Source organism: Coccinella septempunctata, chromosome 2, assembly GCF_907165205.1.
Source record: "Coccinella septempunctata chromosome 2, icCocSept1.1, whole genome shotgun sequence".
Taxonomy (NCBI): domain Eukaryota; kingdom Metazoa; phylum Arthropoda; class Insecta; order Coleoptera; family Coccinellidae; genus Coccinella; species Coccinella septempunctata.
Genome location: NC_058190.1, coordinates 15,373,060 through 15,392,323, shown reverse-complemented (window position 1 = coordinate 15,392,323; position 19,264 = coordinate 15,373,060). Strand labels below are relative to the sequence as shown.

The window sequence follows — 19,264 nt, the reverse complement described above, 5'->3', positions numbered from 1 at the left end:
GGCGATTCCAAATAATAACAATCTTCTAGAAAGACACACCGAAAATATTTCAAAATACAGAGATCTAGAGGAACAAACCAGGAGACAGTGAAAGCTGAAAGATATAAAGACCATCCCTATTATCATATCATCTACAGGCCTGATACCAAAGAAACTACCAGAGAACTCGAGGAAACTTCTGTTGGACAAAATATCTATAGAGTCATGCAGAAGGCGGTACATCTGGAAACGGCGAGAACTGTACGCAAGTACATGGGGAATGCAGAGGAACACCGTCTGCTTCGAAAGGAACTGCAGGTGGATCGAACCGACAGCAAGAAGCCGATGAGCGGCCCGAACTCGACCACCACCACGAGCCCGAATACCTGGAAAGGGCTCCAACAGAGCTTAATCCTTTTGATATCTGGGATAAGTGAATGTTCCTCTGGAGAGGAGTGTGAAAGCCGAAGACTAAAGTCATAATAATACACCTATTCCCAAAACCAACAATCCTCATTAGCTGTCAGATCTGCGATCTATCAGTTTTCTATCGGTTACATCCAAACTGCTCTGAAAAATAGTGACTGATCAACTTGCTGAATATCTGGAAAATAGCTCCATCATTTCTGAAATAATCTTTTCTGCTTCTTCCCTTGCTATTGGACTTCTTTGAGGATGTTGGCAAATGAGGCCGCAATTTCCAGTATTGATGTTTCACAACATTAATTTCCATTTGAGAATCGCCCATAACAAAAACATCGCTGTATTCATTTTATTCAATTCCGACACCTCGTTTTTGTGTTACGGTTCAAGATCTGTGCAGGAAGAAGTTAACATCTCGAGAAATTTTTTCGAACACTCCGCCCTCCTAGGTAGACAGTTGTTCTCATTCCGGATGCCTCCTGTCACACAAAATACGCAACAGCTTTCACCCAGAATCGTGCCTTTCTTCAACGTAAATGGGTACATGTTTGTGTTCAATATCCTTACAGGGACTTCTTTTCTGCCTCTCATTGAGTTTTTTCTGTTTAGCAGTCCTTTCTCGAGGTTATTCTCACTAGCTGGTTCGATGAGCCTCATACAATCATCCCGAATATATCTGTCTAAGTGCCCATTCACTATGGTTTCTGCCTGCCTAAGTAGATCAACATTTTCGTTGAGCAAGACTGGAATCATGGCATCTTCAGGCGCGGTTCTCACTGGAGCGATACGATAAGTGATGCAACATGAGCAATCTTTTATCGCCCGATGCAACTTTTATCTTCGCAACACTCCAGTGCACACTGAAGCGATACGATAGCCAAATCAAGCGCTTAATCGTCACTCAATTACGAAATTCTATGGTACTTTTTCAGATTTGATTCCCAATCACCTTTCTGTGGCTAAAGCGACCTGGCAGCTGTGTCCCCCAAACCGACGCGATTTCGATATTTATCGGTGAAGTATCGCGATCGCTTCAGTGTGCACTGAATTAGTTGCTTCCATTACGTTTGCACGGTTATAAGAGATCGGTGTCGAATCAGGGTCGGGTTGCTTATCGAATCACCTGTCGCATCGTTTATCGTATCGCTCCAGTGAGAACCGCGCCTCAAATTCTCAAAAGACGTCGTTTTTCAAATCCATCTGGAAACCATTATCCTTGATAAGATCAATCAATCAACCTTTATTTTCCATAAGACAATAATTACATTGTATCGGAAACGTCAAAATTATTAAAATATTTATATAATATGTAACAGACTTCAATACAGAAAATATGTGACAAACTTCAATACAGAAAACCAAAAACAACATAAAAAATTATATTAGCTACTTTGCAGGATAGTTAAAAAAATCTTGCACAGTATATAAACTATTTTGCATCAAAAATGTTTCAAGACGCGTGTTGAACATCTTGAGCGTGAAACTTGATCTAATATGTTCAGACAAGTGATTAAAAATACGTGGTCCTATACAGGGTCTTTCACGAGGAACCTCACCCATATTTATACGGGAAACTACTGAACGTATTTTCATGAAATTCAGCACTTATAAGTATTTCACGATGCTGATGAAACCTAAAATATTTTCAAGGCATGAGCACCTCCGGTTTTTCCGGAAATGACGTCAACTTCCGTTTTTCAAATTAGAACACCATTTTTTTATTGCAGAAATAGATTCCTTAGAAAATTTCAAGTTATTTTGATGTAACATTTTTCAGTTTTGGTTGGAAAATTCCCTCTGAGCGGGAAAATTCGAAAAAAAAATCGAAAATAGAGCTCCGCTGAAACAAGAATAACTTCGAGGTTTTTGGATGGAAAATTTTCATTTTTGGGATTTTTCAAGATGTAAGATTGATGTATCCACTTTGAAAATCGAAATCGCGATTCATGATACAGATGGTGAAAAAATCGCTTTCAAAGTTAGGGATGACAAAATCGTGAAAAATCAATTTTTTCAAATTAGAACCCCATTTTTTTATGGCAGATATTGGATCTACGTTAAAAAATAATGTGAGTGTATGCATCACACCCTTGCCCTAAAATGGATATTTTCTGAGTGATTCACAAAAAACTGTTTTTCGTCATGAATTTTCAGCTATTTCTTTTCCCTTCACGCCAAAAAGATGAAATTTGCAGGAACTGTTATTTGAACCATGCTGTAGATTTTTCACCCCTTCTTGAAACCGACTTCAAGTTACTATTAGGAGAACCATGGCAAACTCTCGCAGATATAACTAGAGAAGATGCTCAAAGTTTTGACCGTTAATTTCTTCATTGGTAAAATTAGGCATAGTGATCGATTTTATAACTTAATACGAATTATCACCAAATTAATAGTAAACACAAAATGCTACTGAATAAAGAGGAATTTGGCAGATGTAATTAATGATATCTATCATTAAAAAAAAGAATGTAAGACATGGTAAGTTTTTGCATATGGTTCATAAGGAATTATTTATTTATCACTGAAGAGAAAACCGATGGCCGATTAGTTGAAATAAAGAGGTTTCCGATACAAATTCGAATCAAAATTCGCCATCTATTTAGGAACAACCTGTAACTTTTTTCTCTTGCATATTAGGGTAGTAAAATCTAAGACATGGTTTAAGTAACAGTTCCTGAAAATTTCATCTTTTTGGCGTGAAGGGAAAAGAAATAGCGGAAAATTCAAGACGAAAAACAGTTTTTTGTGAATAACTCAGAAAATATCCACTTTAGGGCAAGGGTGTGATGCATACACTCACATTATTTTTTAACGTAGATTCAATATCTGCCATAAAAAAATGGGGTTCTAATTTGAAAAAATTGACTTTTCACGATTTTGTCATCCCTAACTTTGAAAGCGATTTTTTCACCCCCTGTATCATGAATCGCGATTTCGATTTTTAAAGTGGATACATCAATCTTACATCTTGAAAAATCCCAAAAATGAAAATTTTCCATCCAAAAACCTCGAAGTTATTCTTGTTTCAGCGGAGCTCTATTTTCGATTTTTTTTTCGAATTTTCCCGCTCAGAGAGAATTTTCCAACCGAAACTGAAAAATGTTACATCAAAATAACTTGAAATTTTCTAAGGAATCTATTTCTGCAATAAACAAATGGTGTTCTAATTTGAAAAGCGAAAGTTGACGCCATTTCCGGAAAAACCGGAGGTGCTCATGCCTTGAAAATATTTTAGATTTTATCAGCATCGTGAAATACTTATAAGTGCTGAATTTCATGAAAATACATGCAGTAGTTTCCCGTATAAATATGGGTGAGGTTCCTCGTGAAAGACCCTGTATAGTTGGTGCATTTTGTGCTATTTTGTATTTTGCAACCTGCGTATGAATCAAGCATTTTCAGCGTGTATTCATGTTATGAATTTCTTCGTTAAATTTGAAAGAGGTTATGTTGGAATGAATATAACATGCAATTTCAAAGATATATAAACTGGCAAGCGTTAAAATATTGCCGGACCTAAAAGCCAGCCTGCAGGTTTCTCTCTTAGGGATGTTGAAAATGCACCTCAAAATTGCCTTCTGTGCAATAAATACATCTTTTGCTCTGGTTGAGATGCCCCATAAGCAGATTCCATGTCGAAGACGAGATTCTACTTGTGCATAATAGATACTCATAAGCTGGCCAACATCAAGTACCGCCTTCAAGTTCTTGAACATGTAATAACAAGAGTGCAACCCTGAAACCAGACCTCCACAGTGCTATACCAAAGATTAACAAGATGTACCACTCCACTATTTTGACCAAGCGAGTTTCGTTGACCTTGAGCAGCTCGCATCTCGAAATGGGCGGAGTTAGAAAGAACAAATATCAAATTTGAATTTTTCTAACCTAGTACACCTAACCAATATTTGATTATTTTATTAAAAATAAGTCACAAGTATTTCGAATTATCTTGTAGAAATATTCACATACTGAATTGATTGAAACGGTTCTTTCTCAAACGAACAGGCAAATGGATCCTTATAACCTCAAAAAGTACAAACAAACGTCATTCCGTGTTGTTACAAGTGATATTTCAAAGAATATTTTCGTTGTTACCAGCTACGGAAGAGTGGTATTCAAGTTTATTAATGATGCCTAGAGGATAAACAAGATTGGGGGTTTTTATGCTTACATAATTCAAGAAAGAGATATAAGTTACAGTCCCGATAAGTTTCCACTTGTGGAATATGGAGATATTGTGGTTGCTCTTGTTTCAATAACCAGTTCTTAAACGAATCAGCGAATGAAAACCTTCAAGAGCTCATCAATCTACCAATACTTTAAAGCAGGCTTTTTATCTGGGTTACACTGTGGTGTATTCGCTTTAAAATATTCTGGTATTTCACAAAAGGTCTGCACGGTTGAATTGGAGTGCAATATGTAGAGAAAGAAAAGAAATAATGAGTAACCTTTAATAATATGCTACAATATTATGAAATGCATTGGTGATATACCGAATTTGTTCGGCTGACTAGTGCTCCTGACCGATGGCTATGCAGCGGTAATTTGGGGATGGAATAAGTATCTAAATACATAATATAATGTAACTTAATTTGTATTGAATTTTCTCGAAAAGATGCAACGCTTCATTGAAAAGGTGTATTTGCTTTATTATGAAAAGGAAACAGTATTAAAATATAATCGGTACAAATATATGAACATTATCAAAGTATAACTAGCCGAAATAAATGAACATAATTAGTATAATCGGAATAAAAATATATCCAATATAAGCAGTTCTTTCAATAGTGTCCAACCATTTTACCTTAACTAAAACCCATTTTTATTTTGGAGTTTCATTCTTGACATCTCTTTATAAAATACAATTATTGGAAAATCAGGCCTTAAAAGGCATACCACTTCACTTCAGAATGACTACGTGTTATTTAACCATGAAGATGGAATATCGGTTGCTCCAAACAAGCATTTATTCGAATGGATAATTAGAATTAACAAAAACTGAATTCATCAAAAGCTTTTGTATACTTCACAAAAATATCAAACAAATTACAGAATACGATTGACAATCGACTTGACATTAACGTCAAAACGAGAGCCGATTTCATTCTTCAAGCTGATTGGCCTATTCAATATATCTGCGATGTGATTGGAGCACCCCGAACTTGAAACCAATGAGCGTTAGTTTGGAGTGTAGAATGATTTGAAGGTCTCCCCACCTTTTACACAGACTCAGGAACTAAATTGGACGAGTGAAATCTCTTGTTCCTCTTTGGCTATACCCAGTTGACGTGTTCATCGAATTCAACTCCAAGAAATCTGACCGTGTTCTTATTGGACAAGAGTGTATCACCGTAAACTTCCTCTATGCCACCAACACTTCACATTCGAGAGACATGTACCTGATGTCCATGACGATCCTGTTATTTTCGTGTGTTGGTACGTCCCCTCCCGTTGCATCGTTGGTAGGGTTTTTTAAATTCCGTCGTCATTATCCGGCCTTACTATAGTCCTGGTTGAGCCTGGGTCGACTAACATCTTAACCGTAAGCCCATAAATTTTACCATCGACATAAATACTTGAAGTCATGGCCTGAATTATAACTTCTTGTGCATTATTATTATTATTATTTGAACCGGGATCGTTGTGGCTCGATTAGCCTTTCGGAAACTGCGACCATGTAGATCTTTTGTTCTCTACCATATTCATTCATAGGAACCCAAGGAGGTCGTCAATGGTGTTAATAAAACCGACAATATCCTTGGCCGTTACCTTGTGAATAACCAGAACCGGTTTCCCCATATGAGTGGTTCTTAGATCCGCCCGCTCTGGACACTTACATACCATGTGTTCACCTGTTTCTGCTTCTGATCCACAGAGCCTACAAATCTCATCTGCTGACTTACCCATACGGTACAAATAACATTTAAACTCTGTCAGCAGTCCCACCATCACCCGAAGCTCAGCTCGTGACAGCTTTAGAAGTTTTCTGTTGTAGTAAGTCGGTGAAATCATTACGAATTTTTTGTCTGAGTAAGTCAAGTTCAGTCCAGTTCAATGGCTGTTAATTGGAGGAGAAGGGTGTATAACAAAAAGTTATTTGAAAGACAAATTTTTTTTAAAGAATCGCCCTTTGAAATCTTTCGCATCGATTAAGAAACACCATGTAAAGGTTTTCCCAATGAGAGGTGTTATTTTGATATTGAAAGAAAAATGCCATTTTTCGAGATAAATGATCGGATATTTATTTCATAATAAAGAGGAAAGTATGCCGTTAATAATGAAAAACAACATCAGCCAAAGGGCCACCACGACTACGCTTACAGGACCATATCCTTCTCATGAAATTTTCCATAACCAAATCGCAAAGTGGCTGCCCTATGTCCTCCATAGCCTCACTTCGAGAATGGAGAGGCTTCTCAACAATAACTCTTGGGTTTTCCGAGCTCCAGATGCGACAATTTTGCTTGTTGACGTAGCCACCGAGGTGGAAATGGGCCTCATCAGTCAAGATGATTTTTCGATGGAATTCCGGATCATTTTCATGCATTTCAAGTACCCAATCAGCAAAAATACGACGTTGTTGATGATCGGCCGGCATGAGTTCTTGTGTTAACTGAACTTTATAAGCCTTAAGACTCAAGTCTTTATGCAAAATACGGTGTAATGACGTTTGTGGAATGCCCAATTCCAAAGAACGACGAGGAATGGACAAACCTGGGTTTTCTTCAACACTTTGGGTTACAGCAACAATATTCTCAGTTGTTCTTGAGCGACGTGCACGGGTTTTATTCTTCACATCACTAACTTTTCCCAACAGCTCGAATTTTTCCACCAATTTCTGTATTGCGGTCCGACAAGGTGCTTCACGACGCCGACGTCCCAAAAATGCTCTAGTTTTGCGAACTGTGACTGCAAATTTTTCACAATTTTTGTAGTGAATTTTAATAATTTCAATGCGTTGTTGAAGTGTGTATCGTTCCATTTTTAGTAATGGCGAAGTTTCTACTTGTCCAATATCAAAAAATAATAGCTTCAAAAGTGATAGCTACCGAAATAGCGGTCTATTCAAAATAACACCTCTTATTGGAAAACCCTTTATAACCAATTTCAATGGAAATCTGTAATATGACGATTATGAGTTGTTATTTGTTATCATTAGGCGCGGTTCTCACTGGAGCGATACGATAAACGATGCGACAGGTGATTCGATAAGCAACCCGACCCTGATTCGACACCGATCTCTTATAACCGTGCAAACCTAATGGAAGCAACAAATTCAGTGCACACTGAAGCGATCGCGATACTACACCGATAAATATCGAAATCGCGTCGGCTTGAGGGATACAGATGCCGGGTCGCTTCAGCGACAGAAAGGTGATTGAGAATCAAATCGGAAAAAGTAGCATAGTGTAACGTTAAATATCATGAATTCCAGGCGGTAATTGAACGCCCCTGTAGGCTTCGAAACTAGGCAATTAATAAAACATCTTCAATCTAACAAAAAAAGTTGTCCTCAAGTCCTCACTTCCGTGCGCCATATGAGTTCGAGAATTTTCAATTGTATTCACGTCTTCTTCTGAAACAAGTGTTTGAAATTTGACATTCAAGTTTGTGAAATTATAATCACACGATTCTTTCGGATATTTTGAATTGTTGAATTCATTGAATTCTGTTGATTTATTTGGATTTTTTGGGAATCAAACAGAATTTCCGTTTCATACGGGATAGATATTCACTTACTGAAGAACATTCTAGAAAGCCGACCACCATCTTAGGTAACGTTATGAAAGTTATCGATTATATTCAAAATCGTTCAACTGACTCGATTTTAGGCTTTTATTAATATAGACCTTCAACATTTGGGCGTTTGGTATATGCAACGAGAACAATTAACGGAAAACAAGGACACGAACAACAACCATTTTTCAACATCTTCGAAAATCCAGTGACTTCAAGAATTTGAACAACCCTTGCCTTCGTTTGGGAGATCACCCCTTGGAATTGACCTTGAGGCCTCTTCAGGGCAAGAATTGACACTGGATGAGTACAAATTTCTTTTCATTCTCTCCAGACATTTTTCTTAAATTACAGTTACCAAATTTCAAGAACACTTATAATTGATATATTAAGAACTGGACCACCTATTAGTAAAATCTATCAAATTCATTATTTTCAATTCAAGTAGCAAATATTGGATTATTATCACCTTGAAATAATTTCACCTGATTATTTTCATTCATTGTACTCAATACCTGTAAATGAAAGCCGGCCTTCATCTCCTCAGCTGAAGTTGTCAGGTTGACTAGTAATAACTAATGGTTTAACTTGATTATGAGATTCGTTTCTTGATAAATATTATTTCAATCATAAACTTTTGAATAAATACCAAAGATCTAATTTAGGAAGAAAAAAAGACTTTCATTGAACAGCTTTTTCTATTTTGTTAGTTTTGATCTTAAGTGAAAGTAACCAATTCGAAAGTAAATTTTAAAACTATCTGGCGCCCTCTATTTTTCAAGAAACCCACCCCCTTCTCCACTCAGAGCTAAGTCGCGAGCCCAGCCAATTTAATTTGTGTTACTGTTTTCGATAAAATTATCCGTAAATCAAAATCTATACGTAACATATATAATTGGCGCCCAGCGTGGGGCCCTCCCTTTCTGGCCACAACTTTCTGATTTGCTCTTGATTTTGAATGTTTTGTTTGATCGATGTTATTTCCACTAAAATTGTCATCATTTCTGTATTGATCATAGTTCTAAATTTTCAGGAAATATTGCGTATTGGAAATTCTTTCATTTACCTTGTCGGCTCGTACAAAAACTAGCATATGTTGGTGTTTCTTATGTTGATCTCGTTGTTTGTCTTGCGGTTTTCATACTTAACTTGGATATAATTGAATACTTTTGCTGAATAATTCTTCGTAGAATTCAACAGATTTTTAAATTATTTCGGAGAATTTCACCTTTAGTCGGAAATAAATTGCTGTAGTTCTTTTTTCGATTTCGATCTTTTTCATTCGAATTGTTATTGTTCTTAAATATAATATAGCATATTTTCATACTTTTAGAGATTCATTTCTTTCAATATGGAATTGAATTTCGAATGTAATCGTTTAGCCAAAGACGAGCTTGTATATGAATTGAGCATAAGGGGGTTTGAGGATGTCGGTACGGTCGGGGAAATGCGAACTTGTTTAAGAAATGTTTTAAAACTAGAAAAATCGGGACAAAAACTTACATATCCTTCGTGTATGCTTTGAAATCCGATGATGAATTTAAAATAGTTGAAGTTAAAATTGATGAGATACAGAGTTTGATAGATAATTTTTCTGATGATGTTAATAGTGGACCTTATAGGAAAATTATTTCTAAGATTGCTCATATCGTAAAGCGTGTTGATAGAATACCCTATGAGGATGATAATACACGTAAAACCCGTAGTAAACTTCTAAGCAAAAGTTTGACGTTGATGCCTAAATTGAAGAATCGTCTTCGTATCATTCAAAATCGGGAAGTCAGCGTTTTGGATTCGAGTCTTTTGAATTTGGAACTGACCGACGATGATTCGGATGAGAGTGGCGCCGATGTTACTGCTACCCCCGGAACTTCGAGACAGAAATCTATTTTACCGGTTAAGACCGCAAATACATCTGTTAAATCTGTTCCAGTTTATAAATGGAACTTGAAATTTTCAGGGGATGATAGGAAATGTTCAGTTGCTTCTTTTTTGGAGAAAGTCGAAAGGCTAGACATGTAGATAAAGATGAGTTGTTTCAGTCGGCTTTCGATTTGTTTAATGGTACCGCCGAAAAGTGGTTTAGCGCGAATTGCTCTCGATTTAATAGTTGGGATGAATTGGCTCTCGGACTGAAGAAACAATTTCAGCCGCCAGATTATGACGATCGTTTATTTGAAGAAATTAAGAGACGTACACAGGGCGATGACGAGAATATAGGAATTTTTGTTGCTAACATGAAAAATTTCTTCTCCAGACTAACTTGTATTGTTCCGGAATCAACTCAGTTGAAAATAATCATGAAAAATCTTAATCCATATTATCAACTTCATCTCGGTTTAGTCGACGTTGATTCAATCGATCATCTTGTAGAGTTATGCACGAAATTGGAGATAAAAAAGCAAAATATCGAAAATTTCAGTAAACCTTTGCGTAAAAGAGGTGATTCAGAACCCGATTTGGCTTATGTCAATGTAAGTTCGAGTGTTCCATGTAGTTCGCGAGATGAGAGATGTGCTTCAATCAATGTTGTAAAATGTTGGAACTGTCAGCAGAGCGGTCATAAATCTAAATATTGTAGAAAACCACCGAGAAAGCATTGTTTTAAGTGGGGAGAGCCAAACGTAACTGTTCATACCTGTCAAAACTGTAGAGGTTCTAATGTTTCAGGAAACTAAACAGGGAGTCGATTTTGGGTAGCAAATCGAAATCCCATCTCCGTGCTACCGAGACAAATAAAGCTGACGTAGAAAAGCAGAAAATAGTTTTAAATTACATAATTTCACATTTAGATAAAGATCAGAGGCCTTACTTGAAAGTAAATATTTTTGGTCTCCAATTTTTCGGTCTTTTGGACTCTGGGGCTTCGCGAACCATCATTGGAGAAGATGTTTACGAGAGACTTCGTAATTTCAATATTGTTGTGAATAAATGTGATTCCACGGAAGTTACTGTTGCAGACGGCGTGTCTTGTTCAATTCTCGGGATGATTCAAATTCCTATTCAGCTCATGAGCAAGGTGAAAGTAATTGACGTATTGGTTGTTCCTTCCTTGAGGGATAAATTTATTTTGGGTTTAGATTTTTGGAGAGCGATGGGAATAATACCGAATCTTAACGAGGATGTTTGGAATTTTTCTTGTTCGGAAGTTGATCTAAAGCAAACAGAAACTGGTGCATTACATTGTAGAACAGATTTGAGTGATTCACAACAAAAGATCTTGGAAGAGTTCATTGAGAAATATTTTTTTGAGATGGGAGACAGAGTAGGCTGTACTAAACAAGTAGAGTTCGAAATTCACACAGATTCACCTCCCATAAAACAGCGTTATTACCCGGTATCTCCTGTAGTACAACGGCATATTGACGAGGAGGTAAATAAAATGCTCGAGTTAGGAATTGTCGAGAAATCGAATAGTTCGTGGTCATCACCGATCATATTAGTGAAAAAGAAAGACGGGAGTTATAGGTTTTGCGTAGACTATCGTAAATTAAATAATGTAACGAAAAGCGATGCTTATCCATTACCTTACATTTCGAGAATTTTAGATCGTCTAAAAGGAGCTAAATACTTATCATCTATGGATATTAATTCCGCATATTGGCAAATACCCATGAAAGATTCAAGTAAGGAATATACAGCATTCACAGTTCCGAATCGTGGACTTTTTCATTTCGTTAGAATGCCATTCGGTCTAAAAAACGCACCTGCAGTTTGGCAACGCCTTATGGACAAAGTGATTGGAGCTGATTTAGAACCTTTCGTTTTCGTTTACTTAGACGATATAATTATAGTAACGAAACCTTTCGAAAAACACTTAGAGATATTGAATATCCTTTTTCAACGGCTTCGTGATGCTGGGTTGACTATCAGTCGAGAAAAGAGTCATTTTTGTAAACCCGAATTACGATATTTGGGTTATATTGTCGACAAACACGGTTTGCGAGTTGATCCGGATAAGGTTACAGCTATTATGAAGATTTCTGTACCAAAAACGGTGAAAGAAATGAGATCATTTCTTGGGATGGCTTCGTGGTACCGACGTTTTATACCGAATTTTTCGAGTACTGTTTTTCCTTTGAGTCAACTTTTACGGAAGAACGCGAAATTCGTTTGGAGTTCAGAATACGATCATGCCTTTAAAACTATAAAGGAATATTTAGTTACTGCGCCGTTATTAAGTTGCCCTGATTTCTCGTTACCATTTACTGTTCAAACTGATAGCAGTGATTTTGGTTTAGGGGCTGTGCTTAGTCAACAAACTCCAGAGGGTGAGAAAGTAATCTGCTATCTCAGTCGATCATTAAGCAAGTCTGAACGCAAATATTCGACTACAGAAAAAGAGCTTTTGTGTGTAGTCTGGGCACTAGAAAAATTAAGACCATATATTGAGGGATCACACTTCACTGTAATTACTGATCATCATTCTTTAATATGGTTACACAACCTCAAATATCCTAATGGTAGATTGAGTAGATGGGCGGTCAGGCTGCAACAGTTTGATTTTACGATTATACATCGAAAGGGGAAAAATCATGTCGTCCCTGATTACCTTTCGCGTTCAGTTCCTAAAGTTGATTGTGACTCGGTTGAAGTATTTGCAGATTTAGATTTGGAAGATTTTTCTAAAACTAACGATAAATTTTACTTAAACTTGAAAACGTCTATAGCGGAAAAACCCTTGAAGTATCCTAAATGGCGCCTTGAAAACGGTGATATCTATAAATACGTGAAAAGCAATATACCCCAGATGTTACGAGAAGAAAATGATTATTGGAAATTACTAGTTCCGAAAGAATTCCGTCCGAAACTTATTCTGCAAATGCATTCTATGCCTACGTCCGGTCATCCTGGAGTTTTTAAAACTTATCATAAGATTTGTGAAAGATTTTATTGGCCAAAAATGAAATGTGATATATCTAATTTCATCAAAAAATGTAATGTCTGTATTGGACACAAACCAGTTCAGAAACCTCCAGCTGGATTTTTGGGTGAACGTCCTCGTTTATCTCGTCCTTTTCAGATGATAAGTATCGATATTATGGGTCCACATCCCAAATCCACGAAGGGATATAAATACATTTTAATGGTCTGCGACTATTTTACAAAATTCGTTCTTTCAGTTCCTTTACGCAATGCTACCGTTCCTAAAATATGCGAGTATTTGGAAAATGAAGTATTCTTGTTGTTCGGAGTGCCTCAATATTTAATCACCGATAACGGACCTCAGTTCAGGAGTAAGAAATTTACTGATTTGTGTAGGAAATATAGAACAAAAATTTTTTTTAACGCTCTATATCATCCTCAGAACAATCCTACGGAGCGATGTAACCGTGTTGTGAAGACTATGTTGTCATGTTATGTACAAGATAACCATCGAAAATGGGACCTTTACTTGCCTTCAGTGAGTTGTGCTATTCGTACCTTAGTACATGAAGTTACGGGATTTACTCCATATTTTTTATTGTTTGGTAGAGATCCTATTATCTCGGGTGATCAACATGGAGAACTCGAATTGGAAGAAAAGAGTATAAGCGTTGACCGACCACCTATTGACCCATTGCGAAGTGTAGGTCTTGATAAAGTTTATACAACAGTTAAAAAAAGACTCGAAAATGCCTACGCCAAAGCTAGCAAAAGGTATAATCTCAGACGACGACCAGTTACTTATACTGTTGGTGATATAGTGTGGCACAAGAATCATGCCCTTTCTAATAAGGCTAAATTTTTCTCTCACAAGTTAAGTGCGAAATATGTCGGACCTTTCAGGGTTAGGAAGAAAACTGGTACCTGTACATATGAATTAGAGAATAATTTTGGAAATTCGGTTGGAGTATGGCACGTTAATGACTTGAAAGAAGGATTTGATGAAGGGTTCGAATCCTTGGATTTTGGGGCAGAGGATGGCTGTCCCTTGCCTTGTGCATAAATCGACTAGGGTGATCACCACCCCCATTCAGTGGTCGAAAATACATTGAACATCTTTTGCATTTTCCGCTCCACGATAGTTACGTTGCTATTTGTTATTAATTTTCTATTGGTAACGATGAGGTCGATTATGTAATGTGTGACGTTACGTTTCCTTTCATTTCTCGGCTTTGGTCCACTTTGACGTTGTTAGTTTTGGTTTCTGAACGGATTAGGCGTAAAATATCTTTTATATTGGATAGGACATCGTTCTATTTTGAGAATAGGATGATGGGGTCATTTAGGGACTTTCGACTTGAACTATAAGACTCCATGCCCTCGTCTTGTATCATCGTCTCGGATGCAAGATGTTAGTTTACTTTGTTAGTTTTTTTTTTGAGACGATTTTTTTTTTGTATTTAGAGTCTTTGGGCATGACTTGGGCTTCGGTTGGGTGATGATATTTATCAAAGAGATGGTATCCTCGCCCCACTTCTGCTTTTATTGAAGTGGCCTTCAGTAACCGAATGCTTTTTCACTTTTCTTGTATTATTGAAATTTATATTCCAGAGTTAGGGTCACTTGCATAAGATCAGCCAACTTTTTTTTTTCTAGTAAGGGGGGGATTTGTAACGTTAAATATCATGAATTCCAGGTGGTAATTGAACGCCCCTGTAGGCTTCGAAACTAGGCAATTAATAAAACATCTTCAATCTAACAAAAAAGTTGTCCTCAAGTCCTCACTTCCGTGCGCCATATGAGTTCGAGAATTTTCAATTGTATTCACGTCTTCTTCTGAAACAAGTGTTTGAAATTTGACATTCAAGTTTGTGAAATTATAATCACACGATTCTTTCGGATATTTTGAATTGTTGAATTCATTGAATTCTGTTGATTTATTTGGATTTTTTGGGAATCAAACAGAATTTCCGTTTCATACGGGATAGATATTCACTTACTGAAGAACATTCTAGAAAGCCGACCACCATCTTAGGTAACGTTATGAAAGTTATCGATTATATTCAAAATCGTTCAACTGACTCGATTTTAGGCTTTTATTAATATAGACCTTCAACATTTGGGCGTTTGGTATATGCAACGAGAACAATTAACGGAAAACAAGGACACGAACAACAACCATTTTTCAACATCTTCGAAAATCCAGTGACTTCAAGAATTTGAACAACCCTTGCCTTCGTTTGGGAGATCACCCCTTGGAATTGACCTTGAGGCCTCTTCAGGGCAAGAATTGACACTGGATGAGTACAAATTTCTTTTCATTCTCTCCAGACATTTTTCTTAAATTACAGTTACCAAATTTCAAGAACACTTATAATTGATATATTAAGAACTGGACCACCTATTAGTAAAATCTATCAAATTCATTATTTTCAATTCAAGTAGCAAATATTGGATTATTATCACCTTGAAATAATTTCACCTGATTATTTTCATTCATTGTACTCAATACCTGTAAATGAAAGCCGGCCTTCATCTCCTCAGCTGAAGTTGTCAGGTTGACTAGTAATAACTAATGGTTTAACTTGATTATGAGATTCGTTTCTTGATAAATATTATTTCAATCATAAACTTTTGAATAAATACCAAAGATCTAATTTAGGAAGAAAAAAAGACTTTCATTGAACAGCTTTTTCTATTTTGTTAGTTTTGATCTTAAGTGAAAGTAACCTATTCGAAAGTAAATTTTAAAACTATCTGGCGCCCTCTATTTTTCAAGAAACCCACCCCCTTCTCCACTCAGAGCTAAGTCGCGAGCCCAGCCAATTTAATTTGTGTTACTGTTTTCGATAAAATTATCCGTAAATCAAAATCTATACGTAACTATAGAATTTCGTAATTGATTGACAATTTAGCGCTTGATTTGGCTATCGTATCGCTTCAGTGTGCACTGAGGTGTTGCGAAGATAAAAGTTGCATCGGGCGATAAAAGATTGCTCATGTTGCATCGCTTATCGTATCGCTCCAGTGAGAACCGCGCCTTAGGCGCGGTTAGCTTTTATCGCCCGATGCAAGTTTTATCTTCGCAACACACCAGTGCACACTGAAGCGATACGATAGCCAAATCAAGCGCTTAATTGTCAATCAATTACGAAATTCTATGCTACTTTTTCCGATTTGATTCTCAATCACCTTTCTGTCGCTGAAGCGACCCGGCATCTGTATCCCTCAAGCCGACGCGATTTCGATATTTATCGATGTAGTATCGCGATCGCTTCAGTGTGCACTGAATTAGTTGCTTCCATTACGTTTGCACGGTTATAAGAGATCGGTTTCGAATCAGGGTCGGGTTGCTTATCGAATCACCTGTCGCATCGTTTATCGTATCGCTCCAGTGAGAACCGCGCCTTATATTTTCTATGGCCACATGTCAAATGAAAAGCTTCTAAATGAACTTCCTTATTTTGAATGCTGAATGAATCGCTCTTTCGAAAGTAAGGCAGGTGAATAATAAACGAAATTAATTCAGATGCATAATCCTCATTTTGGTTTCATTATTAGGTTATGTAACTGCAAACTGAGATTTTTTTTTAAATTTCAGATTGATCATCTTGAGATGAAGAGAAGACAAGAATATCTACGGAAACAGCGTGATAAATTGGTTGCTTTAAAAAAAGAAGAACGGCGAAAGCAATTCGACAGAACAGATGATGAACATGCTATGAAAAAAACGAGGCCAAAGTCGGCAAAGGCAGCGGAAGCAGTGTTAACTGGAGAGCAATCTGTCATTCCTTCACAAGAGCTGCAGCTACGTAAAGCTCTAGCCGAACGACTCAAATTGGAAGTTGTTGATAAAAACAGAAAATAAATTGATTGAAGTTATTTTCCGCATAAAATAAACAAATATCGATTAGGTAACTTATTACTCAACAAGTTTCATCAAACTTTAATTGAATTATATTGCTTATTCACTTTGAAATATTGAAATGAATCAGATTATACATTAGATACTATTAAACCTGAAGTTCGTTGTTGTTTTATGAATAAAAATCACATATGTTCATTCCTAACTTCATTAATAGATTGACTTCCTTGTGCTTTTATTTTCCCAGAGTAAAATCCCTATTCTGAGTATTATATCATTCAACATTTAAGTACCTATATCATAATTTGCTGATTGGTATTATTATTATGACTTTAGCCTTGCGGCTTTCACACTCCTCTCCAGAGGAAAATTCACTTATCCCAGATATCTCAGATATCAAAAGGATTAAGCTCTTTTGGAGCCCTTTCCACGTTTTCGGGATCGTGGTGGTGGTCGGGTCCGAGTCGCTCCTCGGCTCCCTGCTGTAGGTTGGATTCATGCTCCACCCGCACTTCCTGTCGGAGCAGACGCTGTTCCTCTGCATTCCCCATGTACTTGCGTACAGTTCTCGCCGTTCCGAGCAGTACCGCCTTCTGCATGACTTTATAAATATTATCGTCCAACTGAAGTTTCCTTAAGTTCTCTAGTAGTTTCTTCGGTATCAGGCCTGTAGATGAAATGATAATAGGGATGGTCTTGATATCTTTCAGCTTCCACTGTCTTCTGGTTTGTTCCTCGAGATCTCTGTATTTTGAAATGTTTTCAGTGTGCCTATCTGGAAAATTGTTATTATTTGGAATTGCCACGTCGATGAATAGTGCTGTGTCCTCATCCTTATTGAGCAATATGAGGTCTGGTCTATTGTGTGTTATTTTCCGGTCTGTGAGAACCGTGCGATCCCAGTAGAGCTTGATGTTCATTTTCCAACACAGCATCCGGATGGTAATTGTAATGAGGAACCTTTTTCGAAGTTAGAAGTTGGTGTTTTAGTGCCAATTCTTGGTGAAGAATCTTGGCAACATAATCATGTCTATTTTTGTACTCCGTGCCCGCGAACTTCTGACATCCCCCGGTGATGTGCTGGATAGTTTCATGTGTCGCACAGCCATAACGACAGCTATCATCCGCCACTGAGGCCTCCTTGGCGATATATTATTATGACTTTAGCCTTGCGGCTTTCACACTCCTCTCCAGAGGAAAATTCACTTATCCCAGATATCTCAGATATCAAAAGGATTAAGCTCTGTTGGAGCCCTTTCCAGGTTTTCGGGCTCGTGGTGGTGGTCGGGTCCGGGTCGCTCCTCGCCTCCCTGCTGTAGGCTGGATTCCTGCTCCACCCGCACTTCCTGTCGGAGCAGACGGTGTTCCTCTGCATTCCCCATGTACTTGCGTACAGTTCTCGCCGTTCCGAGCAGTACCGCCTTCTGCATGACTCTATAGATATTTTCGTCCAACTGAAGATTCCTCAAGTTCTCTAGTAGTTTCTTCGGTATCAGGCCTGTAGATGAAATGACAATAGGGATGGTCTTGATATCTTTCAGCTTCCACTGTCTTCTGGTCTGTTCCTCGAGATCTCTGTATTTTGAAATTTTCTCAGTGTGCCTATCTAGAAGATTGTTATTATTTGGAATTGCCACGTCGATGAATAGTGCTGTGTCCTCATCCTTATTGAGCAATATGAGGTCTGGTCTATTGTGGGTTATTTTCCGGTCTGTGAGAACAGTGCGATCCCAGTAGAGCTTGTGATGATCGTTTTCCAGCACAGCATCTGGATGGTAATTGTAATAAGGAACCTTTTTCGAACTTAGAAGTTGGTGATTTAGTGCCAATTCTTGGTGAAGAATCTTGGCAACAGCATCATGTCTATTTTTGTACTCCGTGCCCGCGAACTTCTGACATCCCCCGGTGATGTGCTGGATAGTTTCATGTGTCGCACAGCCATAACGACAGCTATCGTCCGCCACTGAGGCATCCTTGGCGATGTATTTCATGTAATTTCTTGTTGGAATCACCTGATCCTGGATGGCGAGCATGAAGCTCTCTGTCTCAGGAAACAACCTTCCGGAAGTCAACCAGTAGTTCGACGCAGATATGTCGACGTAATCATGGTTGACCTCATTCTGGTGCCTCCCATGCAGAGGTTTGCCAATCAGTTTCTGCATTTTACTTTCTGCAGAGTGTTCGACGGTTTCCAAGTGATCCTGGTGTAGCTTTAACGGTGTGGAAGTATCAGCAACACAAACTACTCGATGGAGTTCTGACGAAGCTGCCCTGCTCAAGAAATATTTTCGAAGTCCTTCAATTTCCTGGGTCATACGGTTGGACAAATCAACAATTCCTCTACCCCCAAGATGTCGTGGCAGCTCTGTCCGTTCTATTGAGCTTTTG

General features: G+C 37.7%; 1 protein-coding gene across 3 annotated transcripts in view; it reads left to right on the top strand.

Moving 5' to 3' along the window:
- The window catches only part of LOC123308343 (cilia- and flagella-associated protein 36), a 239,007-nt gene extending 221,913 nt beyond the window's left edge, over nt 1-17,094 (top strand). For 2 of the 3 annotated variants that reach the window (XM_044890957.1, XM_044890958.1), the window contains one exon: nt 16,613-17,094. In XM_044890957.1, coding sequence (XP_044746892.1) covers nt 16,613-16,879 — 267 coding nt within the window. In that variant the 3' untranslated portion in view covers nt 16,880-17,094. The remainder of the gene's footprint in view (nt 1-16,612) is intronic. The other variant, XM_044890959.1, reaches the window with a different exon arrangement.
- The last annotated feature ends 2,170 nt before the right edge of the window (nt 17,095-19,264 follow it).